Genomic DNA, 22,219 nt, shown 5'->3' on the forward strand with positions numbered 1-22,219 from the left:
AAAAGGAGTCTATAAAGATGGCTGCTGTGAATCATAGCAACATCTTCTAACTTTTATCTTGGTTTTAAGGCTTGTCACTTTAAGTGATATTAAATCTATCCTAAGAGGTGAATTTCCAACTTGTAAAACTTGCTGGCCAGCTATTGCACTGTCATGAGTGTTGACAATGTTTAGTTTAAAGCCCTAATTTAAACTCTCCTCACTTCTAATATCTTGAAGATGAGTGAAGATTCGTGATGATTATGTTGGCAGTGATAGTTCATGTGTAATTCCACATATTGATTCACAGCCATAACATAAAATTTAAATAAAGCAATGATTGCTCTGCCACCCTACACCCTTCAACCACAAGCCATGTGAATTCCACTTTTGTCCAATTACTCTACCTGTGTCATTTCATCCCCCATAGAAAATGCAATTGATTTCAGTTAAAGAACACCACTCATTTGTAATTACGTTAATTATTCCTGTCTTCAATTGGAAGACCAGAAGGTGAAATCTTAGACTTCATTGAATCATTTAACCTCTATTTGTCCTCATAGGTAACATTACCATAGTCCCAGAGGAGCATAGGGCTGCGCTCTCATTAGAGAGAGATGACTGCTGGTGAGTTTAACCTGAAAAGAGGGTGAGGGGTGTCACATTCTCAGGTGGGGGAGTGAGGCATCACGAAGGTCCCAACTTCCCAACCTCCCCACTCGCCTGAGGCGTGGTAACCCTTGGGTTAAACTCACTAGCAGTCCTCTCTCTCTGAGTCAGCAGCCCTACAATCCTTTGGGATTATAGCAACTTTACCTATCTAGCCTTGTTTCTGTCTGTTATTTAACGTAATATCTATGGAGCTGATTAAGCAAAACCTGAACCTTCATTAGATGACCAGTATCAATTGAAGTTTGAGATTTATTGGGATTATGGTTAGTTTGCAATGGTGAAAGGAACAAATTTCACACAGAATTCACCTCTAACAATGAAGTTTTAGGAAGTGAAATTTTCTTCACATTATCAACTACTTTTAATTTCAAATCTTGATTAAGATACAATGTTGTGAAAACAATGTCACCACATAACTACAGAGATTCATGAAGAAATTTCACAACTACCTTCCCACTGGCGACTAGGGAAAGGTACTAAATGCTGTCCTTTCAGATAATATCTAAAGCCTAACAAGGCTTGAAGAAAATAACAGAAATCTCACATGAATTCACCTGCAATCACTTTCAATGTTGCTGGTGACTAGCAGATCAATGTGTTGAAATCATTGTCCTTGTGGATGACATTCACTGCCAAAGTATAAAGAAATAGTGGAATGAGAGGATTCAGATGAGCAAATATAAAGACACCAATTTGTGGCTGTTGCATTTTTGGTGTAACTTTGTTAGTTACTCCCTTCTAATATTATTTCGATCCACGGCTGGCATTCTGCCGTGCTATGTTCAGGAATTCATCTAGAAATGCTAGAATAGCTAGTCAATAGAAAACTAATTAGTGTAAACAATTTGAAATGCGAAGTTAGGAGGGTACAAGTTTTTCTGCTCAATCACCTGATTTCACTCTTTCCAAAATGACTTGTAGATGCTGGCAGAAAAAGAAATTTCACTTGTTACGTTTTCTTGAAAAGATATAATAGACAATTAGTTTAGCCATCCACTGTCAGATCTGTTTGGACTACACAGAGCCTAATGAGATCCTGTTCCTGTTTGCTAACTCTACTCATTATTCCTGGATAATTCAGGAACGTAAAACCAACCCCTTGTTTATTCTGTCTTCAAAACTCCTCTTTGACTCTTCCACCTCACCTCCATTAATAACTACAAGAAACTCATGTGTCTGTCACAAAGATGGTCCATCCTATAGGCTATGTCTGCTGTGGCTTTTCCCTTCCCTTTCACTCTCTTCCTCGACCTGTGCACTCTAAATTTTGCCCCCGCCTTAGTCCTGAACCCTCACCTCCCTTCAGTTTCTGTCCTATCTCTTGTCATGCCATGTGTCTTTCCTCATTTTTTTTACTTGTCTGTAGCCTTTGGCATGGTTGACTACACTATCCATCTGGATGGGAATGGGATTTGTGTCCATCTAATTGTATCAGTGTATCACTTTCTCTTTCTACTCCCACTCTATTACCTCTAATATCCTCCAAGCATTTATCTTGTCCTGCTCCTCTTTTATCATTTACCTGCTGCACCTTGACAATATCATCCAAAAGAACAGAATTATTTACAGATACGTTCATGACGCCTTGTTCTACCTCATCATCAATTCACTCAATTCTCCACACTAGCTCAAATGTCAGACTGTTTATCTAACACTAGATGAGCAGAACTTTCCTCTTGTACATTAGGAATCCAATGCCATTGTTTTTGGTCCCTGTTCCGAAATATGTTCTCTTGTACTATTTCCATTCCTCTTTCTGGCAACTGTATGTTTGCAATCTTTGTTGTTATATTTACCCTCCAGAGAACATTCCATTTATATATCTTCAACACCAACAATAATACTTGATTTTACCTCCATAACATTCCCTACTTTGCCCCAGCCTCAGTTCATCCAGTGCTGAAATCCTCTGGTGAACTCTAGACATGACTATTTCCATGCATTTCCATATTCTGCCCTCTGTGACCTTGAGGTGATTCAAAACTCAACTACTGGTGTTATAACTCATCCCAAGTCCTGTTTATCCATCACCCCTGTGCTTCCCAATCTATACTGGCTTTCAATCAAGCAATTTCTTGACTTTAAATTAGTTTTTAAATTCCTCCCCTACACTCCATCTTATCTCCAGCAGCCCACAACCCTCTGAGATGCCAATGTTCACCCTGCTACATAGGACAGTACAACACAGAAATAGGCCCTTGGGCCCACTATGTCAGTGCCAATGATTTTGCCAGTCTAAATTAATCCCATCTGCCCATACATGGTCTGTACCCCTCTATTCCTCGCCTGTTCATGTGTCTGTCTACATGCTTCTAAAGTACCTGCTTACACCACCTCTCCAGGCAATGTGTACCAGGCACCTACCACCCTCTGCATTTTTAAAAAAAAATCAAACTTGCCTCACATGTCTACTTTAAACTTTTACCCCTCTCACTTTAAAATTATGCCCCCTAGTGTGTAATAACATCTCTGAACAGGTTGACTAGAAAATACATTCGCCATCCCTCCTCACTTTGGGTCCCTTTGCTTGATTATAAATGGCTCAACTCTTCTGCATTGTCAGATTTTGGATGTCCTTTCTCCAGACAATCAGGGCTGGGTAAGGCATTGATGTGACTTACAGCCCAGAAACAAATGTGCCTTTTCTGCGGATTTTCCCAGTGTGCCCCAGCAGCACTGAAGTGGAAACTTGATCAGAAATTCAAGTTTTAAGGACACCTAGAAAATTCATTTTCAGAGGTATCAGGAGTATCGCTACAAATTGCTCACGTAGAACCTTAGGGCAAAGGCAGTCTTTGAGCTCTGGTCAAGACATATCTATCTTTTTGTTTTAAATGCTTTTGCACATGTAACACATTTCTGAACTTTTCTGTGGTTATCATTTACTACTATTTGTGCTGTGTTTTTTTTTGTTTATTAGTCCTCATATTTTAAGTCTTGAAATGCGTTATAGGTTTAATTTATTCCTACACGGTTTGTTTCACTTAGATGGGTGGTATGGAGGCCGTTATTACTGGAATTACAGATGATTTTAAGTCTTTGAAGAATCACCGAAAGCTCTTCACGCTTGCAACAGCTGGTGGAACTTTCCTGGTTGCTCTCTTCTGCATCACCAATGTAAGTGGTGTAACTTCTTTGAAAATCAGTAGGGCAAGGGCTGTGCAGCAGGCTCTCGGTTTGTCAGCTGGATGCAAACTGGCATTTGTGAATCAGTATTTGTCCCATAAAATACTGGATTCTCATTGTCATTGATGTCTATAATTGGTGACTGATTCACAACAGCGGTTTTCCAACTGGGTGACAAGTTGGAAAACTAGCCACTGTTATGAGCAGTCCCACTGGTACGAGTTTCATGACATGGTTACTTTGGTGTTAATTCTGTGTTTTCTAGAAGCTCTCAGTTTATGAATCAGAGCTGTGAATGGATTATTGGTCAATTACCAAAATTGAAAACAAAACAAAACAAACCCAATCATTAAGTGGTGCATCTGGCTGAAATAAGCTAATAAACCAGTTTGTACATTAAGTAAGAGCACATTTAAGCAAGAGCTCCGATTTTACATTGTAGCAGCTTTAAACACTGCTTTGCAGATATTGAATGAGCAACTTCAATCCAGAAGACGGTGCAGTGAGCACATTGCTTGTCCTATGAAGATAGTTGGAGTCCCCAATTAATTTCAGGCCTAATCTCAGTGAACATTGCTCTTGAAGGGCTGATTATGGAGAGAAAGAAGTCTGGGTGGCTCCTTCTATGGATTTCAGTCAGTGTTAGTAGAGCAGTTGATCAAGGGGAATAGATGCGAAGGTTTCCTTTTGGGTTGCTGAATTATTTCAAGGGCTAATCTGAGGATTAATGTCCTCATTTTTATGAATAGCTTACAGGATCCCCTAAACGAGCCTCTGGTTTGACGGCTTTATGTATCGTACAAGGGGGTGGAGTATAAATAACCCATTGTGTCCCCATTGATATTCCAAAGTTGCACTGGGGTCCTATTAACATTATTGGATTCCAGTTTGCCTTGTCTAATGAAACCTCAATATGGATTCTTTCAGTTGCATAACAGCTCTGACTCGTACCTTTATCGACAGTAAGCCATGTCAAATGTATATCAATTATTTTTAATTTTATGCAGTTGTAAGGGATTATTTAGTGATTCTAGAAGACAGAGTCAGAAGTAGGCCAATTGAGTCAACTTTGCCATTCAATGAGATCGTGCCTGATCTGATAACCTTCAACTCTATTTTCCTGTGTTTTCCCCATAATTTTTGATTCCCTTATGCACTAAAAACCTGATATACTTGAGAATATGTAGAGATTCTTATTTTAACAGAAATGTTGTGGAGTTAGGTGCCTTCTTGTAGTGCTTCCCTCTGTAAGTAAATTTAAAGATTGAGAAATGATTTGCTCCAGTTCCCTTTCCAGAATAAAATAGCCCAATGTGTCTTATCAGAGCTCTTGCAGTTGTTTACTGTTGCGAAGTCGGGTAGAGTACTTGTGGATTAGAAGGCAGGACATTAGAATTTGCTTATAAAATGATAAGGGGGAAGAGTGAATGGTCCTTTTAAAAGATGATGTGCTTTTTCTAGGCTTGGAGTTTTAAAAATGTCTGCGAGCAACAGCAGGCACAGAGAGTTCCTGACATTGAAACATTTGTATTAAAAGGCTGTATGGGTTAGCAACCCAGGCAGTAGTCTTCTTTTGTTATTAAGGCAACCAGTGTGAATGTCAGCCAATTCATATTCAGGCACTTAGGGGCTAAAAAACAATTAAAATTAAATCTGATGGTTTTCACAACCTAGGACCAATCCTATTGTAAGAAATTGATGAGTCATCATCTGGAACAGTAGTTAATGGGGGAATTGTTTGGGTTGTTATTAGTTCTGTTAATTAGTTCACTGTTAGAGTTAGATAAATAAGTTATTACTTGTTGATTATAGAGTAACTGCCAGGAGCTCATTTCATTTAACCTCCCCTTTATAACAGAGTGGGAGGTAAGAGGCAGGTTATACCACTTTTCACACTTCCTTTAACAGATTTTGAGGTGAAATGAGCTTCTCTAGGTGTTTTTGGTTTTAGCTATGCAGTGGTGGGGATGGGAGTTGGGGGTCATCAACCTCCGCTTTATAACAGATTGGGTGCTCGAGTCCGGCATCTGGCCAGTTCGTGTTTGGGATCTGAATGGATTTGTACAGATTTGAATAGACTTGGGGATTAGTGTCCTAGATCTTTAAATACAACTCAGGTGAGAAGTGGAAAATTTGTTTAACTTTGCCAAGAAAGTTTAGAAAGATAGAGGAAGGATACAATTTTAGGTTTAGCAAACAGACTAGAATTAGGTTTAACTGGTGACAAGCGGAATTTGTAAGGGGGTTAGTCAGGCATTTATGTATACCAGAGAAACAGGCAAGTACAGTGGAGTTAGAAAAGATTACATTGCAAATAAGATAATAAGTTAGAGAATGAAAGGGAATTGAAACAGTTTGAATTACGATTAAAAACAGAGGAAAGACAAAAAGAAAAAGAGAGTCTGAATTTCAAAAGTGGCAAATTAAACAGGATAGCCGACTTAAAATGATGGAAATGAAGGTAGAAGATAGACTTAGTGAGGAGGAGAGTGGTGATGAGCAGACCCAGAGTAGCCAAAGACCTGGTAGGGATATATACAAATATGTCAAAACATTACCAAAAAAACAATAAAAGATGTAGGAGCCTTTTCAATTTCCTTTGAAAAATTGGCTAACCAGACGAACTGGCCAGAGACTGTGTGGGTAACGTTAATTCAGACCAAGTCGGTAGGCAGGGCTAGTGAGGTGTTTGCAGCACTGTCAGGGGAGGTGTCGAGAGAATGAGGAAGTGAAACAGGCTACTTGAGTGCCTACGAATTGGTACCAGAAGCATATAGACAATGGTTCAGATATATAAGGAAGGAATCAGGTCAGACTTATGTCGAGTTTAAAAGAATTAAACATAGCAATTTCGATAGATTGGTGGAAGCATTAAAGATAGAAAAGACATATGAAGATCTTAGAGAGATTATTCTGCCATAGGAGTTCGAAAACTCACTTCCAGAAATGATAAGAACTCATGTGGAGGAATGGAAAGTTCAAACAGCGAGAACAGCTGCAGAGATGGTGGATGAATACGCATTAGTGCGTAAATCAAAGCCTAGCTTCCGACAGCAATTTCATTCCATGAGGGATAGAAATTGGGACAAAGGGAGATCCTTCAATGTAAAGCAAAAAGTAGATCACACTGGGAAGAGTTTACCACATGTTAAGAAAGAGACCCAAGAGGGTGAAAAAGACGTGAAAGGCCTCAGGTGTTTCCACTGTAATAGAGGGGGATACACACAGTCACAGTCCTGGTGGATTAAGAGAGGCACTGGGAAATAGGATGTGGTAAAAGAGGCTAAACCAGTGGGATTAGTTGAGGTAGTGAAGGAAATCCCAAGAGAAGCCGAGGAGCTGCAGGAGAGTGCACAGCCTGGCCTTGGGCTGGATAGTAAGATACCGCCTGATTTCTTCAAAGACTTTCACCTCTGTGGGTAAGGTTTACTCAGATAGAACAGAGGAAGGAGGTAAACAAGTTACAATATTGAGAGTTACGTGAGCTGGTCATCCTTTAATATTAAGAAATGAAAGTATTTGCATTCCTTCTGAAATGTTACCTGAGAGAGTGATAATCTGTGGAATAAATGGAGAGAGATTTAGCATTCCCCTGTGTAAAGTAAGGCTGGAAAGTCCAATCAAGACTGAGGAAGTGATAGTGGGCATGATTGAACAAGTGTCTGTTCCAGGATCAAGGGTGGGAGTGAAGAACACACCAGCCACATTTCAAAGACTTATGAACAGAGATGTGGCAGGATTGACTAATTGTGCTATTTATCTAGATAATTTAGTGATCTTTAGCGACTCGTGGACAGATCACATAGCGCATTTTTGGGACTGAGCGGATTCTACAGGAACTTTGTATCAAACTTTAGTAGCGTGGTGTACTGCTGACGGATTTGTTAAAGAAGAACATGAAATTCCAGTGGACAGAACAATGCCAGGAAACATTTAAGAATTTAAAGGCTGTGTTAACCACTACACCAGTTTTAGCCACACCAAATTTCTTAAAACTGTTTAAAGTCACTATCGATGCAAGCGATGTAGGGGCTAGAGCTGTGATGTTACAGGAGGATGATTGTGGCATTGAAAGGCGAATTGATTTTTTCAAAGAAACTCAATATCCACCAGAAAAAAAATTCAAACATTGAAAAAGAGTTATTGAGTTTGATCCTGGCCTTACAACATCTTAATGTTTATGTTGCAAACAATGTATACACTGATCACAACCACTTGATATTTTTGGAAAGATTTAAAGATAAGAACACCAGACTATTTCATTGGAGTCTTATGTTACAAGCATTTAATATACAGATTGCGGATCATGAAAATGTTATTGCGGATGTGTTATTGCTGCTTTAAAAGGAGAATGTGTATACAAGATAGAAATGGTAGTGTTCAATGTTCTATATGAATATAGAATTAGTATGAAATGTGCATCTCTAGATTAATGATCTATGGATCTAGTAATAATGGCGTTAAAATTTAGAAAAAAAATGAAACCATCTTTTCATCATGATGGTTCTTTATTTCTTAAGGGGAGAGGTGTTACGAAGTTGGGTACAGTACTTGTGGACTGGAAGGCAGTACATTAGAATTTGTTTGTAAAATGATGGGGGTAAAGAATGTGTGGTGTCTTTAAAAGATGATGTGCCTTTTCTAGGCTTGGAGATTTTAAAACTGTCTGCGAGCAGCAGCAGGTGCAGAGAGTACCTGAAATTGAAAGATTTATATCAAAAGGCTGTATGGTTAGCAAGCCAGTCTGTTGTCTTGTTTTGTTATAAAGGCAACCAGTTTGTATATCAGTGAATTCATTTAAATCAGGCACTTAGAGACAAAAAAAAAATAAATTTAAATCTGATGGTTTTGACAATGTAGGACCAATCCTATTGTAAGAAATTGTTAGGTCATCTAGGGTATAAAAGAAGAGTGTATTTGAAAATTGATGTGACAGCAAGTGTCATGTTAGATTTAACAGCCAGCAGCCCTCAAGAGTAAATCACTGGGCTCCCACAGAATTCTCTAAGCTTTCAGAAAACCATCATGTCACTAAAGCACAACAGCACTCTTAGCTTATGTTCCTGACAGCAGAATTCAATGGAGAAAGGTGTGTTCCTGACTGAAGATCAGCAGAGAAGGCAACAAATATTCCAGAAGACACATCCTGGCTGTAATTTTAAGAAACTGAGTTTTAAGTTTTTTTTTAATTAATTTGCTTTATATAAGTGAAACTTGTACTTATTGGAACAGCATACCATTAGAATCTTGTTTTCTTCAGGAATAGTTAGTAGTTAAGAGGGAGGGGATTGTTCGGTTTGTTAGTAGTTAATTTGTTCGCTGTTTGAGTTAGATAAATAAATTGTTACTTGTTGATTATAGAGTGACTGTCAGGAGTTCATTTCATTTAACCTCCCCTTTATAACAGAGTGGGGGGTGAGAGGCAGGTTATACCACTTTTTTCACACTTCCTTTAACAGATTATGAAGCGAGGCGAGCTTCTCGAGGTGTTTTTGGTTTTAGTTATTTGGGGAGTGGGGTGGGGCAGGGTGGGGTCGACCTCTGCTTCATTATAGTTACCAAGATGTCAGTATGAACAGGATGATAGATGCTGTAACTTTTGTTGCGTTACTTTTACCACCTGCCCTTTCCCAACCTTGGGTGTTGTCAATGGGAGGGTGTGGAGAGGAGCTAAAGTCAGCCATATCAATAAGTTGCAGCAATTATCTTGCCAGCATTTGGTTTATAGCAGGAAGGAAGAACAATGGGAACAAGTTGGAAATCTCCTTTCAAGGGAACGTGCCAACAAAGAATCTAAAATCTGGAATTAGCAGATCAACAACAGTTATATAGTTGTAATAAGCAAACTTTATTTTACCAGGAACCACACGAACCAGCAAAACTTTTATACCTCAAATAACTGTGAAGTTTACTGCATTATCCTGTCTAATTCTTATAGTTTTAAAAAATTTATTTACCTCAATTTTAAATATACTTGTTCAATCAAATCATCTCATGACATATCAACAGTCGAATTGATTTCAAATTGATTTCTCCTCAAATACTGCAATGTCTGAGCAGTCGGTTGAGGGCACAAGTGAGAAGGTTGTCTGCTGGTAAGTTTTATTTAAGGCAGAGTTGCGTTATTATGTGGACCTTTTGATTATCTGGATTATTGTATCAATTAGCACTCTCCTGGTCCCATGGGTGCCACTTAATAAAACGTTTGCTGTACTGGATATGGTTGACATCAGTATCGTCATAGGTTGCAGATAGCTTCAAACTGCATTACTAAAAAGATTAGTGCCTTCCATGTCCTGAGGATGCCAGAAAATGACTTACAGCCAAGAAAGTATTTTTGAAATGCAGTCACTGGTGAAATATAGGAAACATGGCAGTAATTTGTAGACAGCAAGCTCCCATGAGCAGCAACATGAGAATAACTGGATAATCAATTTTTGTGACGATTGATAAGAAAAAGATTGGTCAGGACCCTGGGGTTAACTCTCACATTGTTCTTCGAAATAGTGCCTTGTGGGATTTTTTTAAAAATTCAGCTGAGAAGACAGAGTCTTGATTTTAATATTTTATCTGAAAGATTGCAACTCTGACAGTCCATCTTGCCTTCAGTATTCCGATAGTGTCAGTCTAGATTTTGTACTGAAATCCTGGGGTGGGATTTGAACCCACAGCCTTCAGAGTGAGAGAGAGAGCATAAGGACTAGGAGTAGGTTATGCAATTCAGCCCCTCGAGCCTGCTCTGCCATTTGATGTGATCATGGCAGATCTCATCTCAGGCGCAACTCTACTTTCTTGCCCACACTTTGTAATCCTTCAACCCATTACTAATTAAAAATCTGTCCATCTACTCCCTAAATTTACTCAGAATACAGTGAATGCTGGGATATTGAGGTAGTGAATTCCATAGATTCATGATCCTTTCCAGAGGAAAAAAAATTCTCCTAATCTATTTTAAATCTGCTATCCATTATCCGAAAACAATGATCTCTTATTCTAGATTGCTCCATATGAGGAAATGGTGACTTTGTCAATCCCCTTTAGCATCTTATGTGCCTCAATTAGACCTCCTCTCAGTCTACTAATCTCCAGACTGTAGATGCCAACACTGCTCATCTCTCTTCATAAGACAAGCCCCTCATCTCTGTAATCAATCTGTGAACTGCCTCAAATACAACTACATTCCTCCTCAAGAAAGGGGATCAAAATTGTATGCAATACACCAGTTGCAGTTTCACTAATGCCTTGTGCAGTTGCAGCAACATTTCTTTGCTGTTATGTTCTAGTCCTCTTGCAATAAATACCGGAAATCCATTTGCCTTCCTTATTTCCTACTGTACCTACATATTAGTTTAGTGTGATTCATGTACAAGGACACCCAGATCCCTCTGCACTGAAGCACAACTGGGTCACAGCTTATCATGAACAACACACTACTTTGCAATGTGCACAAAGACTGACCAGGTAGAAAGAGAATGTTTGACCTCCAGGCAAAGTAGAGGAAGGTTGATACTATGGGTGGCACAACAGGGGAGGAAAAGGAATGGCAGGGCTATAGTGATAGGGGTTTCAATAGTAATGGACACAGGCATTTCTGTGGTTGGAAGAGAGACTCCAACATGGTATGTCACCTTCCTGATGCTAGGGTCAAGGATATTTCAGAGTCCGTAGGGGTATTCTGAAGGGAGAGGGTGAACAGCTGCTGAACATGGTACATATCAGTACCAAAGATATAGGTTTAAAAATAAAAGGGGACATGGTCCTACAAGCAGAATATAAGGAGTTAGGATATAAACTTTAACAAATAGGACCTCAAAGAACTGCAGGGCAACTACCAGTGCCATGTGCTAGTGAGAATAAAAGTGACAGGATATAACAAATGAATACATGTTTGGAGAAATGGTGTAGAAGTGAGGGAGGCAGATTCCTGGGACATTGGGACCAGTGCAAGCAGGATGGGTTACTCGTGTTGTCAGGAGGGTTTACCTAGAATGGCAGAGGTTGAGAACCTGAGCAGGGAGACAGAGAAAGGAAGAGAAGGATAGAAACAAAAGGCAGAAAGGTAATATGGTAGAATTCTTCATTGAGACGGAGAGTGAAATAGACAAGTCCAAAACTAGGGTCCTGAATCTAAGGATATGAGGGGGCAAATTAGCAAGGGTGGATTGTGGAACCTTACTAAAGTGGTTGATGGTGGATGGATAGTGGTTCATTTTTAAAGATCGTTTGCATGAATTAGAACAATTACTTGATCCTATCTGAAAAAAAAAGATGAGAAGCGGCCCAAACATAGCTTACAAAAGAAATTAGGGGTGATATTTGATCCAATGAGGAGACATAGAGAAAGCAGCAAGCCTGAGGATTGGGAGAATTTTAAAACTCAAAAAAGGACCAGAAGTCTGATCAGAATGGGGGAAATAGATTGAGAATAAAATAACAGGAAACAAAAGCTAAATTTAAATCCTCTATAAATAAAGACAGAAAGGTGAGTAAAGACAAGGGTAAGTCCCTTACATTCTTACAGGATCTGCACCTTAAGTGCTGTAATCTGCTGGGCTCTGGGCTGTGTGTGAAGATGGGATGAGAGAGGACATATGGGTGTCCATTGGCATGGACAAGATGGGCCAAATGGCCCCCTTCTGTGGAATATGATTTCCAATTTTACTGAGAAAACAAAACTCTTTGATAATGTACATTGTAAGGAGGATGCAAGGATGCTTCAAGCTTATTTAGGCAAGTTGAATGAGTGGGCAAATGTATAGTTATACACTTTGGCATGAAAAATAGAAAGGAAGAGTATTATTTAAATGAAGATATATTGGGAAGTGTGGATGCCCCAAAAAATCTGGGTGTCCTTGTATGCCAGCCAATGAAAGTAGGCACGCAAATACATTAGGAAGGCAAATAAGTATATTGGCCTTCATTGCAGGAAGATTTGAGTTCAGGAGTGCAGATGCCTCACTGCAGTGATACAGGGCATTGGTGAAATTGCAGCTGGTGTATAGTTTTTAAGCTCCCTACCTAATAAAGGATACACTTGTCATAGAGGGGGCAGGGTGGAGGTTCAGTTGGCTGAGGCCAGGGCTGGCAGATCTGTCCTATGAGGAGGCATTTGTTCAACTTTTGCTGCCCCTAGTTTCTATCAAAGTAGAGAGTTAAGGCCCATTGAGTGACTTCTTATCAGAGTTGAGAAGTTTAAAATAGGTGAAGCAAATCTGGAAGTTCATGGCAGATTGTAGGAAAAAGCAAGGACCGAATGAAGTAAGGAATTCAACAGACTTGAAATGTTGGGAAAAATGAGTTCATATTAGCTGTGCATCTTGATTTGGTGTAGGGAAGAAGAAATTGGCATTGGTGATACGATTGCTAATATTGTGATTTTTCTACCTTTAATCCATCAAGTATGATTGACAAAAGTAAAATTTTAAGTGAATTAAAACAAGTAAAACTCAAATATTTTGGAAAACTACAATTGGAATTTCCTTTTGAGTTTTCAAATTTCAATGAAAGATCAATGGAAACATTGTTTGTGCATGAACTTGTGGTTTCTGCTGAAGGTACAGCTGCCAATTGGAAGTAACCGCAAGGGAAGGTCCAGCGAGAGTTTCACAAGGTTTGCCAGGACTTCTGTTTACAATGCGGACAAGCTGAACAGACTACAACTAAAACACTTTCACTTTCCGCCTTTGGCCCTTACCCTCGACACAACAGGCTGCAACATTATGCCTGCCACTCCAAATGACTTTATGAAGAAAGAGTTGGAGACTTAACCATCTAATTGACTGAATTCACAAATACTAAATTAAGCAAACTGTGCTTGGGAAGAATGAGGATGGTAAAACACATTTTTAAAAATAATGGGATAACACATTACACAACACAATGTGGAGCTGGAGGAGCACAGCGGGCCAGGCAGCATCAGAGGAGCAGGAAAGTTGATGTTTCGGGTCGGGACCCTTCTTCAGAAATGGGGGAGGGGGAAGGGAGCTGGGAAGTAAATAGAGAGAGGAGGGTTAGGGCTGGGGAAGGTAGGTGGGATGGTGATAGGTGAGTGCAGGTAGGCAGTGGTGAGGATTGGCCAGTGGGATGGGTGGGGCAGATAGGTGGGAGAGATGGACAGGTTGTGTCAGGTCAAGGAGGCAGAGATGAGAGGGAGGGTTGGACATGGGATGATGCTGGGGGTGGGGACATCTTAAAACTGGTGAATTCCATGTTTAGGCCATTGGGCTGTAGGGTCCCAAGGTGGAATATGAGTTGTTGCTCCGCCAGTTTGTGGGTGGTGTCATTGTGACACTGGAGGAGACCCAGGATGGACATGTCACCCAGGGAGGGGGAGTTAAGATGGTTGGCAACCGGAAGGTGCCATTTGTCGTGTACAGAGCACAGATGCTCTACAAAACAGTCTCCGAGTCGATGCTTGGTCTCACCGATGTAGAGGAGGCCACATTGAGAGCAGCGGATGCAATAGACCAAGTTGGAGGATGTACAGATGAACTTCTGTCTGATATGGAAGGTTTGTTTTGTGCCTGGTAAGGGGGGAGGTGTAGGGGCAGGTGTAGCACCTCCTGCGGTTGCAGGGAAAGGTGTGGTAGGGTTAGTGGGGAGTGTGGAGTGAGCGGTCCCTACAAAAGACAGATGGGGTGGGGAGGAAAATATCTCTTTGGTCGTGGGGTCAGATTGTAGATGGCAGAAGTGGCAGAGAATGATACGCTGGATGCAGAGGTTGGTGAGGTGATATGTGAGGACAAGGGGAATTCTGTCTTTACTTTAGTTGGGGGGAGGGGGTGTGAGGGCAGAAGTGTGGGAAATGCAAGAGATTCGGATGAGGGCATTTTTGATCACCGGAAGGAGGAAGTTACGGTCCTTGAAATATGAGGACATCTGCAATGTTCAGGAGTGAAACACAAATGACAACACCTTCTGGTCGCAAACCATTTTAACTACCCCCTCCCTGGGTGACATGTCCATCCTAGGCCTCCTTCAATGTCACAATGATACCACCTGCAAACTGAAGGAGCAGCACCTCATATTCTGTCTCGGGACCCTACAGCCTAAATGCAGAATTTACCAGTTTTAAAATCTCCGCACCCCCAGCATCATCCCATGTCCAACCCTCCCTCTCATCCCCGCCTCCTTGACCTGATACAACCTATTCATCTTCCCAGCCACCTATCCACACCTCCCATCCCCACCGCTCCCTACCTGCACTCACCTATCACCATTCCACTTACCTTCCCCAGCCCCACCCGTCCTCTCTAATAATTTCCCAGCTCCCTTCCCCTCTCCATTTCCAAAGAAGGGTCCCGACCCGAAACATCAACTAACCTGCTCCTTTGATGCTGCCTGGCCTGCTGAGTTCCTCCAACTCCACCCTTTGTTGTCTCTGACTCAAGCATCTGCAATTCTTGCTATCTTGGGATAACTCACATAGGTCTTCTTAAATTTTTCTTTTCTAGAGATACATTTATGATTGCTAACTAAACAAACAAAAACATTGGCCTCTAACAAGAAGCCAAATAATATCTTTAAATAGTAACACGAAGATATGCAATTGCACAATCTAACACTCCAGGTCTCCCATAAGTCAGACATTCCTAAACGACAATAAAGTGTTTGTTTAACAGACATTAATTTCTTAATTACTTTGAATTAGTGTTGGCATCCGCTGGAAATTTGATCAAAGTGAGTTATTGAAGAATATTTTCAGTTTATCTTGAGCTACTCTATTTATAGTTGAGATCTATTTAAAGCAAATTATGTACCAAGCATACTCTGATTTTTAACGTTAGCAATAAGTACATAACTTACAATTTTTATATTTCTATTATGCATCTGTTGAAGATTGCAGACAGTTTAAAATCTAATCATCTCGCTTATTTTAGTTAACTAATCTGTTTCATCCAGTCACTGAGCAAATGATTTGATTTATTGAGATAACAAGGTGTAGAGCTGGATGAACACAGCGGGCCAAGCAGCATCAGAGGAGCAGGAAGTTTGACGTTTTGGGTCGAGACCCTTCATCAGAAATAGGGGAGGGGAAGGGGGTTCTGAAATAAATAGGGAGAGGGGGGAGACGGATAAAAGATGGATAGAGGAGAAGATAGGTGGAGAGGAGACAGACAGGTCAAAGAGGCGGGGATGGAGCCAGTAAAGGTGAGCGTAAGTGGGGAGGTAGGGAGGGGATAGGTCAGTCCAGGGAGGATGGACAGGTCAAGGGGGTGGGATGAGGTTAGTAGGTTGGAGATGGGGTGGGGCTTGAGGTGGGAGGAGGGGATAGGTGGGAGGAAGGACAGGTTAGGGAGGCAGGGACGAGCTGGGCAGGTTTTGGGATGCGGTAGGGGGAGGGGAGATTTTGAAGCTTGTGAAGTCCACATTGATACCATTGGGCTGCAGGGTTCCCAAGCGGAATATGAGTTGCTGTTCCTGCAACCTTCGGGTAGCATCATTGTGGCACTGCAGGAGGCCCAGGATGGACATGTCGTCTGAGGAATGGGAGGTGGTGTTGAAATGGTTCGCGACTGGGAGGTGCAGTTGTTTAGTGCGAACCTACCGTAGGTGTTCTGCAAAGCAGTCCCCAAGCCTCCGCTTGGTTTCCCCGATGTAAAGGAGGCCACAACGGGAACAGCGGATGCAGTATACCACATTGGCAGATGTGCAGGTGAACATCTGCTTGATGTGGAATGTCTTCTTTGGGCCTGGGATGGGGGTGAGGGGGGAGGTGTAGGGGCAGGTGTAGCACTTCCTGCGGTTGCAAGGAAAAGTGCCGGGTGTGGTGGGGCTGGAGGGGAGTGTGGAGCAGACAAGGGAGTCACGGAGAGAGTGGTCCCTCCGGAAAGCAGATAAGGGTGCGGAGGGAAAAATGTCTTTGGTGGTGGAGTCGGATTGCAGATGGCGGAAGTGTCGGAGGATGATGCGTTGGATCCGGAGTTTGGTGGGATGGTACGTGAGGACGAAGGGGATTCTGTTTTCGTTGTTATTGCGGGGAGGGGATGTGAGGGATGAGTTGCGGGATATGCGAGAGACACGGTCGAGGGTGTTCTCGACCACTGATGGGGCGAAGTTGCGGTCCTTGAAAAACGAGGACATCTGAGATGTACGGGAGTGGAATGCCTCATCCTGGGAGCAGATGCGGCGGAGGTGAAGGAATTGGGAATAGGGGATGGCATTTTTGCAGGAAGGTGGTTGGGAGGAGGTGTATTCCAGGTAGCTGTGGGAGTCGGTGGGCTTGAAATGGATATCGGTTGCTAGGTGGTTGCCAGAGATGGAGACAGAGAGGTCCAGGAAGGTGAGAGAGGTATTAGAGATGGTCCAGGTGAACTGAAGGTTGGGGTGGAAGGTGTTGGTGAAGTGGATGAACTGTTCAAGCTCCTCGTGGGAGCAGGAGGCGGCGCCGATACAGTCATCAATGTAATGGAGGAAGAGGTGGGGTTTAGGGCCAGCGTAGGCACGGAAGAGGGATTGTTCCACGTAACCTACAAAGAGGCAGGCATAGCTTGGGCCCATGTGGGTACCCATGGCCATCCCCTTTGTCTGTAGGAAGAGGGAGGAATTAAAAGAGAAGTTGTTGAGGGTGAGGACGAGTTCGACTAAGCGGATGAGGGTGTCAGTGGAGGTGTACTGGTCGGGCCTGCGGGACAGGAAGAAGCGGAGGGTCTTTAGGCCATCTGCATGGGGAATGCAGGTGTATAGGGACTGGACGTCCATGGTAAAGATGAGGTGTTGGGGACTGGGGAATTGGAAGTTCTGGAGGAAGTGGAGGGCATGGGTGGTGTCATGGACATAGGTAGGGAGCTCCTGGACCAAGGGGGAGAAAATGGAGTCGAGATAGGTGGAGATAAGTTCGGTGGGGCAGGAGCAGGCGGAGACAATGGGTCGACCAGGGCAGTCAGGTTTGTGGATTTTGGGAAGGAGATAGAAGTTGGCGGTGCAGGCTTGGGGAACAATGAGGTTGGAGGCTTGGGTGGGAGGTCACCCTTTGTCCCCCTCCACCCACACATCAACAAATACTGGTCACGTTTGGACATTGAGCAGTTTTTCCGCCGCCTCCACGCTTACTTCTTCAACCGTGAGCCTAACCCTCCCTCTACTGACCCCTTCTCCCACCTCCAACACACGCCCTCCTCCTGGACACCACCCCAAGGCCTCCTACCCTCACTCGACCTCTTCATCTCCAACTGCCGTCAAGACTCAATCGCCTCAACCTCTCCACCCCTCTCACCCACTCCAACCTCTCCCCCACAGAATGTGCAGCCCTCCGCTCCAACCCCAACCTCACCATAAAACCCGCGGACAAGGGAGGCGCAGTTGTACTATGGCGCACTGACCTCTACATCGCCGAGGCCAGGCGCCAACTCTCCGACACCTCCTCCTACCGCCCCCTTGATCATGAATTCACCCCCGACCACCAAAACATCATCTCCCAGACCATCCACAACCTCATCACTTCAGGTGACCTCCCACCCACAGCCTCCAAACTCATCGTTCCCCAACCCCGCACTGCCCACTTCTATCTCCTTCCCAAAATCCACAAACCTGACTGCCCTGGTCGACCCATTGTCTCCGCCTGCTCCTGCCCCACCGAACTTATCTCCACCTATCTGGACTCCATTTTCTCCCCCTTGGACCAGGAACTCCCTACCTACGTCCGTGACACCACCCACGCCCTCCACTTCCTCCAGAACTTCCAATTCCCCGGTCCCCAACACCTCATCTTTACCATGGACGTCCAGTCCCTACACACCTGCATTCCCCATACAGATGGCCTAAAGGCCCTCCGCTTCTTCCTGTCCCGCAGGCCCGACCAGTTGCCCCACCACTGACACCCTCATCCACTTAGTCGAACTCGTCCTCACCCTCAACAACTTCTCTTTCAATTCCTCCCACTTCCTACAGACAAAGGGGGAGGCCTTGGGTACCCGCATGGGCCCAAGCTACACCTGCCTCTTTGTAGGTTACGTGGAACAATCCCTCTTCCGTACCTACACTGGCCCTAAACCCCACCTCTTCCTCCATTACATTGATGACTGTATCGGCGCTGCCTCGTGCTCCCACGAGGAGCTCGAACAGTTCATCCACTTCACCAACACCTTCTACCCCAACCTTAAGTTCACCTGGACCATCTCTAATACCTCTCTCACCTTCCTGGACCTCTCTGTCTCCATCTCTGGCAACCACCTAGAAACCGATATCCATTTCAAGCCCACTGACTCCCACAGCAACCTGGAATACACCTCCTCCCACCCACCTTCCTGCAAAAATGCCATCCCCTATTCCCAATTCCTTCACCTCCGCCGCATCTGCTCCCAGGATGAGGCATTCCACTCCCGTACATCTCAGATGTCCTCGTTTTTCAAGGACCTCAACTTCCCCCCCTCAGTGATCGAGAACGCCCTCGACCGTGTCTCCCGCATTTCCCGCAACTCATCTGTCACATCCCCTCCCCACAATAACAACCAAAACAGAATCCCCCTCTTCCTCACGTACCACCCCACCAACCTTCGGATCCAACGCATCATCCTCCGACACTTCCGCCATCTGCAATCCGACTCCACCACCAAAGACATTTTTCCCAACCACCCTTATCTGCTTTCCGGAGGGACCACTCTCTCTGTGACTCCCTTGTCCACTCCATGCTCCCCTCCAGCCCCACCACACCTGGAACTTTTCCCTGCAACCGCAGGAAGTGCTACACCTCCCCCCTCACCCCCATCCCAGGCCCCAAGAAGACTTTCCACATCAAGCAGATGTTCACCTGCACATCTGCTAATGTGGTCTACTGCATCCGCTGTTCCCATTGTGGCCTCCTCTGCATCGGGGAAACCAAGCGGAGGCTTGGGGACTGCTTTGCAGAACACCTATGGTTGGTTCGCACTAAACAACTGCACCTCCCAGTCGCGAACCATTTCAACTCCCCCTCCCATTCCTCAGACGACATGTCCATCCTGGGCCTCCTGCAGTGCCACAGTGATGCCACCCGAAGGTTACAGAAACAGCAACTCATATTCCGCTTGGGAACCCTGCAGCCCAATGGTATCAATGTGGACTTCACAAGCTTCAAAATCTCCCCTCCCCCTACCGCATCCCAAAACCAGCCCAGCTCGTCCCCGCCTCCCTAACCTGTCCTTCCTCCCACCTATCCCCTCCTCCCACCTCAAGCCCCACCCCCATCTCCTACCTACTAACCTCATCCCGCCCCCTTGACCTGTCCATCCTCCCTGGACTGACCTATCCCCTCCCTAACTCCCACCTACACTCAATCACCTTTTACTGGCTCCATCCCCGCCTCTTTGACCTGTCTATCTCCTCTCCACCTATCTTCTCCTCTATCCATCTTCTGTCCGCCTCCCCCTCTCTCCCTATTTATTTCAGAACCCCCTTCCCCTCCCCCATTCCTGAAGAAGGGTTTAGACCTGAAACGTCAGCCTTCCTGCTCCTCTGATGCTGCTTGGCCCGCTGTGTTCATCCAGCTCTACACCTTGTTATCTCAGATTCTCCAGCATCTGCAGTTCCTACTATCTCTGATTTGATTTATTGTTGTCACATGTACCCTAAGTACAGTGAAATATTTTATTTTGCTTGAAGTACATGCAGATCATAGGGTGTTTAGACAAAACGAGGCATACAAGGTTACGGCTGCACAGGACGTGCACAGAAGCAAGAAAGAATTGATGTTCAAAAGTGCAGAACAGTTGTAAGAAATTTGAGAATAAGATCTGCTGTAGATCATTCGCAGAGTTGCCTGGTGTCAGTGCCATCTTGAATCCATGTAATGTTTACAGCCTTGGGGAGAGGAAATATCCAAATTTTGTGGGTGTCCAGGAAGCATGTTGGGGAGTGTTCCTGACTCTGGAAGTTCTAACAAAGTTATGAGTTAATTATCTTCATTTTTGAAAATAAATTCTTTTCACATTGAGACAGAGGGAAGTATCAGTCGCTGGTGGGATGGATAGCTGTATGAAGGGAAACAGCTGACGTTTTATGCAAATACCATTCATCCTTTGTTACATTCTGATGCAACAAGGCTGAGTAAGCGAACATTTTAATTGAACTTTGAGCACTTTTTGTTCTGGAAGTTTGAGGGCCACTCGGTGTATTGTCTCATATGGACTGATAATGACCCGGTATATAATGGAAAGAATCAGAAGCAGAAGGACCCGAGAGATTTCCTGGAGCATTGGTATGGATACAGCATTCTTCTGTCAATATCTGGTGTCCATATTAGTACTGGGGCTGGTTAGCTTAGTTGTCTGGGTAGCTGGTTTACAATGCAGTGATGCCAACAGCACCAACACTGGTTAAGGTCATCATGCAGGAATCATCCCCTCTCCCCCTCCCCAACTTTCTTGATCTGTCCCCTCACCTGAGGCATGGAGACCCTTGGGTTGAACCACCACCAGTCATCTCTCTATAATGGGAAAGCAGGCCTAAGGTCTTGTGACGATGCTGTCACTTTAAAAGGTTATTTTGAACTTTTTTTTGGGAGAGGTTGTAAGGCCAAACTGGCTACTGAAGATGACTTAATAACACAGCTTGTGAAGCCTTTGGAGCCTAAAAAGAGTTGGAACCTTCAGTGAAAGATTCCGAGCTGCTATTCTCTCTGAACCTTCACGATGTTTTTTCCTTCTGGCTTAGAGAACTGCATGTAAGAATCTGTGTCTGAATTTGCCTTTTTCCCAAGGGGTGTGTTTATGGGATGTCATTGTATTATATAACATAGAACATAGAACAGTGCAGCACAGCACAGGCCCTTCGGCCCATGATGTTGTGCCGACCTATTATCCTACTAAGATCAAACTACCCTGCATTGGAACAGTTAATTAGTAATAGATACTGTATCTATTATTCAGTTAAGTTTTCCAGTCATTAAGTTATTCTAAATTCTTCTTTCTTTTGTTTGTATTTTAACTATTGTGTTTAAATAAATAGTGTTTTACTTACGTCAAGTAGTTTGACCAGTCGCATCGTATCTGGAAAACAGCACTTCACATCTACTTTTAAAGTAAGAAAAATTAGGGTCTAAGTTACCTCCTTAAAATATTTTGAGGGGTCTGGTCTGATCTGTAACTGTCTGATGAGACTATGAAGACTTTACCTTCAGTACCGGAGTTAACATAGTGACCAGCATTTTTTACAAAAGAAAACAAACTTCCTACTTGATGCAAGTCTTAGTACTATAATCTTCAACAACATTCCATTCAGTTCCCTGAGACAAGATAATTTCATACCGTGGGTTTTCGAGCTGAATGTGAAAAGATTGTATATGCTGGGGCTATTTCTGTGTTTTGTTCCAGATTGGTGGACCATTACAAGTCCACATTCATTGGAATACTGTTACATAGTATGGCTCATCTGTACAATAATAAATCTAAATAAAATCACACATTAGTCATACAAATCAATTATCACAAATCACTTCCGTGGAATGCCAATGATTTAATCCTGTGGA

The 22,219-nt window shown here is 43.3% G+C and overlaps 1 protein-coding gene across 3 annotated transcripts in view; it reads left to right on the forward strand.

Moving 5' to 3' along the window:
* The window catches only part of slc6a2 (solute carrier family 6 member 2), a 167,448-nt gene that overhangs the window by 118,321 nt on the left and 26,908 nt on the right, over positions 1–22,219 (forward strand). For all 3 annotated transcript variants that reach the window (XM_048605752.1, XM_048605753.1, XM_048605754.1), the window contains exon 9: positions 3,640–3,768. In XM_048605752.1, coding sequence (XP_048461709.1) covers positions 3,640–3,768 — 129 coding nt within the window. The remainder of the gene's footprint in view (positions 1–3,639; positions 3,769–22,219) is intronic.

This window comes from Rhincodon typus, chromosome 15, assembly GCF_021869965.1.
Source record: "Rhincodon typus isolate 14 chromosome 15, sRhiTyp1.1, whole genome shotgun sequence".
In the NCBI taxonomy this organism is placed as follows: domain Eukaryota; kingdom Metazoa; phylum Chordata; class Chondrichthyes; order Orectolobiformes; family Rhincodontidae; genus Rhincodon; species Rhincodon typus.